This window comes from Puntigrus tetrazona, chromosome 23 (genome assembly GCF_018831695.1).
Source record: "Puntigrus tetrazona isolate hp1 chromosome 23, ASM1883169v1, whole genome shotgun sequence".
In the NCBI taxonomy this organism is placed as follows: Eukaryota; Metazoa; Chordata; class Actinopteri; order Cypriniformes; family Cyprinidae; genus Puntigrus; species Puntigrus tetrazona.
In genome coordinates this window covers 1,698,069-1,706,130 of record NC_056721.1, presented here as the reverse complement: position 1 = coordinate 1,706,130, position 8,062 = coordinate 1,698,069, and the positions used below count along the sequence as shown (strand labels likewise).

At 46.7% G+C, this 8,062-nt stretch overlaps 1 protein-coding gene across 1 annotated transcript; it reads right to left on the bottom strand.

Annotated features, from left to right (window-relative positions):
• Positions 1-1,554: 1,554 nt before the first annotated feature.
• On the bottom strand, positions 1,555-6,621 carry mafba (v-maf avian musculoaponeurotic fibrosarcoma oncogene homolog Ba). The gene has a single exon (XM_043225076.1). It carries the CDS (start codon positions 4,891-4,893, stop codon positions 3,688-3,690), a length of 1,206 nt encoding a protein of 401 aa, XP_043081011.1. The 5' UTR covers positions 4,894-6,621; the 3' UTR covers positions 1,555-3,687.
• Positions 6,622-8,062: the final 1,441 nt, after the last annotated feature.

Below are 8,062 nucleotides of genomic sequence, written 5' to 3'. Positions count from 1 at the left end.
GATATTTACAACGATGAAATCTAATTGCAGCGCATTTTAATTGATATTCCCATAACAGGGTTCAACGCTTCCATCACTGCAACTATTAATGCATGAGCATAATAAAATAAAATAACTTCACTGCGCGTCTTCAAGCAACAGAGCCGTTATTATTATTGTTATTATGAGTGGCTCTTTAACATGGGTTGCTGTGGGAGCTCTGGCTCATGGAAGGCGTCTGGCTCGGGCCTCGCTGCTTTCGCTCTGCCCTTGAGATTGTGCAGACACACGGCAGATAATGTTCTGACACCAGAAACTGAAAACCGTCAGGAAATCCTAACAACACTCTCTCTCGTCCTTCTCTCATGCTCTGGAGAAGAGCGGCAAAGCTTACTGTAAAGACCATAGCGCTGCTCTGTCACACTCATAACCAAACATGCATCTGTTTCTGAAGCCTCTTTAACAAATCAGTGCATAACTGAATGTCTACTTTTATATATATATATATATATATATATATATATATATATATATATATATATATATAAACGTATGTTACAAGTCCAATTTGAGACAAAAGTTTTAATTAAACGGTTGTGAATTACAATAATTTGTGTACTTTTTTTCCTAAAATTACAATATCATCACATTTTGTAGCAGTTGTGCAACAATCTAAAACATTAAACCTGACGATCCCAGACAAGAGACAATACTGCACGCTGTCTATTTGTATGGGCACAAAAAATGGAAACGTTTAATAACTTCCGTACAGTCAGGATCGTAAGGTATGCGCACATACATGCATCGACTAAAATGAATAGCCTCTCAATGAGAAATATGCACTATAGTTACATATTATAACCTGCTTACTATTTGCCTAATTTTCACGTGTTGTCGCACCGGCCTGAAACCGAATGGCCTCTCTCTCTCTCTCTCTATATATATATATAAGCAAATATCCCAAGTAGTCATTAAATAAGATTGAAATATGAAGATGTTTGTTGTGTGGGGTGTCGGAAGGGTTAATTGTCCTGTTCCCACAGTCTGGGCTTTGAGCGCAAGGTCAAAGATCTCATTTTACCGAGCGCACGTGCGCGCCGGATTTCTGCCGGCGCTGCAAATCCTGCAGGTCGCAACACACACCGAAGGCCTAAAACACACAGCGAGAGAGAGCGACACTCCGCACAGCTTCTGCTTTTGGCTTTAATTTACTTTTTCGGTTTCTTTCAAACGACGCCAAATAGCCCAAAACGCCCCGCCGTCGCAAGACGCGCTGCCGGCGAGCCTATGAAAAGCAGCCGTCCGTCAATGGTCGAAAGTGTCTTTTTTTTTCTCTGTTATTCTGTTTAAATAAACGGTCGGTTTAACCCTCGAATACACCGGGGTCGTTTGAGCTCAAAGTTCAGCGAGAGACAGCGCCCGCTCGAACCAAAACCCCGCGGAAATATCGCCAAACTTTCAATAAAAGCGGGCTGATCGGTGGATCCGGGTTGACGCGCGGTAACAAGCCGAAACGTTGCGTAAACTTTAACAGACACAGGAATTGACGCATAAAATGAGCGGCTACGAAACCAATGCCATTTCACTGACTTTAATAAGCAAAATAGGAAACCATTTCTTCCAAAAACAGCAAAAACGAAACAGAAACCAGCCTGAATGGAACAGTCCGAATTGAACTCTATTTCTCTTTTTTTTTCCATTTATATAAACAGATTTGAAAATTGATCCCCTCATAATACATGAAATCAACAAACAAAACAACAACCCGCTGCTGCAGTTTACATTTGATTTCAACACAGTTGAATCAGTAATAAACCAAAAAGATCGTTAAATGCATGACTTTTTAACAATATTTCTTAGATGCAAGCACCATGCTTATTCAATATGATCTGACAAGTTTGTTAATTTAATCATTAAAATAAAAACTATGCATCTGGCCAGCAGAACCAGAATCTCGACATAATAATAAAAAAAAAAAACAGAAAAAAAAAACAGAACAATAACATGAGACATATAATTTTTTTTCATTTTGAGATTTGCAGAACCTGAATCCCTTATTTTTTACTGACCGGCAGAAAAAAAAATAAAGGAAAACATTTAAACATTGATCGTTGAAACTCTCCATTGAAATACATGCGTAGTTTTCATGTTAGGCGATAATACACAAACCCCTGATTTAGGAAGCCTCACACCCTCGAGCTGGATTATAATAACTACAGTTTGAAATGTTGGTTTATAAAACTGGCAGCTCGTATAGCTCGAAAAAAAAATGTCGATGAAAGTGTGCCCGTCCGTTGAAATCCTACCCATCCGAAAAAAAAAGAAAAAAAAGATACGACCTATAAGTATTGCTTATGTTATAGAATAGCAATAGGTTATGCAACAGCCTGCGTGAAGACGGAAAACACACGCGCGCGCGCGCGCACGCACACTCACGCGCGCACACACACACACACACACACACACACACTCTCTCTCGTGTCCTGCTACAACTAGACGTGAGACTATGAGCACCAGTTCAACTGAAAGGCGTGCTTTAAACCCACCTAGGACCAAACGCGCGCGTGCGCAACGTCTCCCTCAAAGGCGGTTTCCGCTAAAAAAAAAAAAAAAAACAAAAGAAACAATCAAAAAGTCGAAATCTGCCAATACCAAAAAAAACAAAAAAAAACGTCCCCCTCCGAAAAAAAGTGCGCTTCTTTTACAAAGTTTGCTTGCTTTAAATGCAACCGCAAAAATGCCCCGTTACTGGAAATCCGTTCCCGAAAAAAAAAAAAAAAAAAAACATGAAGCCAATCGGAAAAGTCTGGAGAACAATCAGCTCTTCGATGTCGATTTGTGGGTTTGCTGTCGCGTATATTTACAAGTCCATACGATGAGCGACCGGAGAGCCAGTCTCATATCCCCCAAAAAAAGAGCTAAAGATAAAAACATGCTCTTTATGATACGTAACGAACAGAAAGAAAGAAAGAAAGAGAGAAAGAAAGAAGGAAAGAGAGTGTATAAAATAGAAATTATTACCATACATGTCCAGCATGCAGGATTAATATCTTAATGCAGATTTACGTGTTTGTTTTTGTCGTTTTTTTTCATTTTCTTTTTAATATATATCTATATATATATAACCAAGCAGGCAATAAACCGATGAGATGTTGCATAAAGTTCCCCCTCACTCGGGCGCGCGACGCGGGAGAAGTCAGGGAGGTTTTGCATATTGTGGCGCTCTCAACTTTTCTGGCCAAGTGGGAAAAAGAAAAAAAAAAAGTCCAAAGTTTTCTGTCCCCTGCTCAGCACAAACGTTTTTTTTCTTTGCTTCGCTTTCCCCCCCCCTCCCGAACGACCGGGAACAAACCGGACGATGGAGAGAGAGCAGTTTTTTTTTTTTTTTTTTAAATCTGAAGTTATCCTAAACACAAAAGCCGGTTCTCCGCTTTCTCTTTCTCGACGTGAGGTCTCTACGAAAGGGGTAAAAGTCCTACTGACAAGCAACTAATCTACGTTTCCCAGAAAAAAAGAAAGGAGAGAAAGAAAAAAAAAACAACAACATTCTAACATGTTCTTCGCGTTTTAGTTGCCGAGATCTGTGGCGGTGATTACATACGGGATTATTATTTCTTGTGGATTATTCTTCTAATACGAGTTACTGCCGTTGCGCGTGCGAGCGCGGAGTGTCTCGGGCGTGTGGAGCGCGCGCGCGCGCGCACACACTCACATGAAGAACTCTGGAGAGGACGGGTTGTCGCTGGTGGATCCTGCCTCGCGGAACCCGTTCGCTCCGCTCAGTTTCTCGCACTTGAGTTTGTAGGCGTCTCTCTCTCGGGCCAGCCGGTTGATCTCTTGCTTGAGCTGCTCCACCTGGTTGATGAGCTGCGTCTTCTCGTTCTCCAGCACGTGCTTCTGCTGCACGCGCTTGAAGCGGCACGACTGCGCGTAGCCCCGGTTCTTCAGGGTCCGGCGCTTCTGCTTCAGGCGGATCACCTCGTCCTTGGTGAAGCCCCGCAGGTGTCGGTTGAGCTCGCGCACGGACATGGAGACCAGCTGCTCGTCGGAGAAGCGGTCCTCCACGTTCAGGCCGCCCCCCGCGCCGTGGTGACCCTGCTGGCCGGGGTGGTGGTGGTGGTGGTGGTGACGGTGGTGGAGCTGCTGGTGGGACCCGGGCGAGGTAGGAGAGGGGCTGTCGGGGTCCTGGCTGTGGTGGTGGTGGTGGTGGTGATGGTGGTGGCCCGGCATGTCATCGGGGTGATGGGGGATCGCGCCGTATTGTTGGTGTTGGTGCTGCTGTTGGTGTTGTTGTTGTTGGTGGTGGTGCTGCTGCTGCTGCTGCTGTTGCGCGTGGCCGTGGTGGTGATGGTGCGCTCCCCGGTATCCATCAAAGCCTCCCGCTTGCAACTGCTGCTGCACATGAGGGGGCGGAGGATGGCCGTGCGCCGTGGCACCGATCAGAGCCTCCACCGCGTCTTCGGGCGTCAGGCTTAGCGTCTGCGGATCGATCTGCTGCGGATACGCGCCGCTGGGCAGCCAGTACATGTCCTCCAGATGGTTCTTCTGCTCCGTGGGGCTGAAGCTCGGGGAGGACGGCACCGAGCTGCACGGGGTGCTGATCGGAGTGGAGGACACGGAGCCCTGCGGCTGGAGGCGATTGCACTGCCGTATGTTGGAGCGGTCGAGCCCCGCCATGGCCTCTTTCTTCACTTCGAATTTCATCAAATCAAAGTCATTGACGTATTCCAACGCGAGCGGGCTGGTGGGCAGCTCGGGCCCCATGGCGAGATCAGCGCTCATCCCTGTGTCCCCGTTCTTCAGCAAAGAGTTAACCAGCGTCGCGAAACCCGACTTTTGCGTTTCTTCCCCCTCTTTGCGCATGCAGTTTTCTGGATGGGTCTCCGAACGCGACGCGCTCGAGCGCTGGGGCATGCAACGGGGTCGCTCGAAATGTTCTCAAACTGGAGAAAGCGAAATAAATAAATAACAATAATAATAATAAAAAAAACTTTCTGCAGGCAGCTAATGCACTGCGAAAGACATTTGCCTCATATGGACGCGCAGAGCTCGACAGCTGCAGTCTTTGGACAGCACCGAAGAAAGTCGGCTCTCTGTCCCGTCGCCGCGCTTGAACTCAAAACATAAATAAAGGACGAAAATGAGTACCGGACAAGGGCTCCCGTCCCGATCCCGGATACTCCAAAATATGTCCTTAAGCCAGCGAAGCAGCGTTGAGGCGGATGGGCGCTGTGTTTGTCCAGCTCTGCACCGCAGAGAGTTCAGCTCGCTCTCACTCCTGAGTATTCAGACTGTAGCAGGACGCCAGAGCCCTCTGCGCTGTTATAGTCTACGCTCGCGTGACGTCAGAGGAGGCCGGCGACCAGTCAGAGCCGGAGAATTAGCATAATGATCGTTGTTTGTGTGTTGTCAGCTGACGGGACGAAGAAAGGGAGAGCGGCGTTCCGCGTATTGACCGACTGAACTGACGAGGAGCCGTTTGTTCCGTGGACCACAAGACGGCTCGAGCACGAAACGTCGCGTTTTTATGAAAACAAACCCAAAAAAGTTTCTCGCCGTTCGAATTCGAAGCAACGCACGCGCTCCAAACGAGTTCCGTCGCGCGTTTAAAGCGGAGGCGAGGTGTTCCGCGAAAGTGTTTTATTTCAGACCGCGCGGGTTTAAAATACAAGTCAGCAAGTTCGACCAGCGTTTGCGCGACACTTTCAAAGCAACTGTCGATAAATCCCGATAACGGTCGCAAAATCGCGCGCGTGCGTGTTCGCGTCGCTTGCAAGAACGCGAAGGTTTACGTTACTTGGCACAGGCTGTCTGTTGAAATGTATAACCGCGAAACGCCGTCGGTGACATCGCATCCGAGGTCGGCGTTGGAGATTACGTGTTTCGCGTGAGCGAGGACGCCCGGGACCCACCGGGCGCGCGTGTTATTGCGATATTTATTGACTCGCGCGTTATCAACGAGACGAGCAGATGTGAGAGGATGGAGCGGCGCTGCGGGTGACGCCGGATTGAGGAAAACTCGCCCGACGCTGCCCTCGTGCGGCGCCCCGCTGCCGCGCGCTCCTCTCGCGCGCTGCCGCTGGAGCGTAAAACAAGCGGGTTCGTTCTGAGGAGTTATCAGAGCAAATAAATAATCTGCGAATTTAAAGTTTAGGCCTGAAACGGGAGTACACAAATCTTTCATAACAAGCATGGCTACAGACCATTTAAGACCATTGATTATTATTGTTACAGGCGCAAGTCATACACAAAACGCATTAAGTATTTATTAAAAGCGCTTAAATATCGGCCATTTCGTTAAGTGGGCTTTAAATGCCAGCGTGACTAATTAGTAGGCTGCTAAACCTAACTATTATTTTATTTCTGCTTCAAAGAGCATGTTACATTTACATCTCTTTCTTCGGTCAACGAGGTTTTCTCCTAACCTTCTTTTGGCCGTTTTACGATCCCTAATTTAATATCAGAACTTTAAGAGAATTAACTTCCCGCTAAAAACGAAGACCCAGTCAGTTCACTACTAAAAATACGATACGAAGACGCATGTTTATTTTATTTAAGCGTCACTTACCGATACGCACGAGTCCTTATTCGATACATGTCGTGTGTATAATCGCACTTTAATTATTTATCAGCTATCACTATTTATTACATATTCCCTGCGTATTTTACTCACCCACATCTCAAATAAAAAGTGTCAACCTCAACGCCAGCTGTTAATTATGTTAACTCATACAAACCCATAAAGGCCAGATACTCCAAAAGATCGAGGTCGAGGAGACCTGTCTGGTCCTGCCGGTATACCGGGCCCCGTCACGCGCGGCGCCGGGCCCCGTCACGCGCTCTGATCCCCTCAGACTCTCCGCCGCTGCTGCTTTGCCTCTCTCTCTCTCTCTCTCTCTCTAATGGAGACGAGATGCTGAAAAACTCTCATGTCAGCAGCATATTGGTGGTTAATGATCTATTAAGTGATCCTCTCGCTTATGGACAGCGGAAAAAGTGTCGATGCGTGCTTGTTTGGCCTAATGAGATTCCCATCCTACGATTTTTAGGAATGAATAAGAGAAATAAAATCAGCTCAGAGATGCTTCATAGAGCAGTTGTCGCGGAGCGCACGCCGGCGAGCGCGTCCCGGGCCTCGAGATGTTTGGAAATGACCACCACGTTTTTTTTTTGCAGTGGGACGTTCCGGCGCGGACATTAAGATAAGTACTATAACGCGTTCGTGGCTTTTACTGTAACTCGTTTTTGCAAGTGTGAAGACCCCAGGCGAGTGCATTGTTGTTTTTAGTTGATAACATTTGAAAAAAGCCGTTGGAAGGGGCGCGCGTTTAATATTGAATGATCAGATGTGCGTGCCTTTGCGCGCGCGCGCGCGTCCGTGCGGGAAAGAGACAGACGGACGGACGGAGAAAAAGTCATCTCTCTTCTCTTGTTTCCTCCGCATCCTTCTCTTGGGACACACGCAGGTAACGGGCTTTCTAGAAGTGAAGAGTGGAAACAGAATACATCATCTATCAGCAGAGGTGGTTATCAATACCTAACGGGGATATAAACCCGGCCTCGTAACGTCAAGATGCCGCGAAATTTCATAGCTATTTAAAGTTAAAAAAAAGTACCGTTTATTCACGCGTCCTTTTATGACGCGTAATGAATTATCGACGGGAAGCGTTTGACGCAAACAGCACGCTCGTGACACCGATTCTTAACACTCTTTTAAAGCCGCTGTCATCGGACGTCTCTTAAACAGCTACGCGTTAACATACACGAATATCAGGACAGACTTACGTCGATGCGCGCTACCCGGGAAAAAGGAGACGGGGGAATGATATAAAACGTGCCTCGCCGGGACGATGGATGAAATCAGAGAGAGGTCTACTTCTCAAAGTCAGGAACTTCACCACCTCAAACATTTAGAAGAACACGACGCCCCTAGCGGACGAAACCCGAGCGGAGCGCGAACAGCTTTTCTTTAATACAAACGCGCGACAAACAAACAATTTGATTAGCTGATAGATAGATAGATAGATAGATAGATAGATAGATAGATAGATAGATAGATAGATAGATAGATAGATAGATAGAT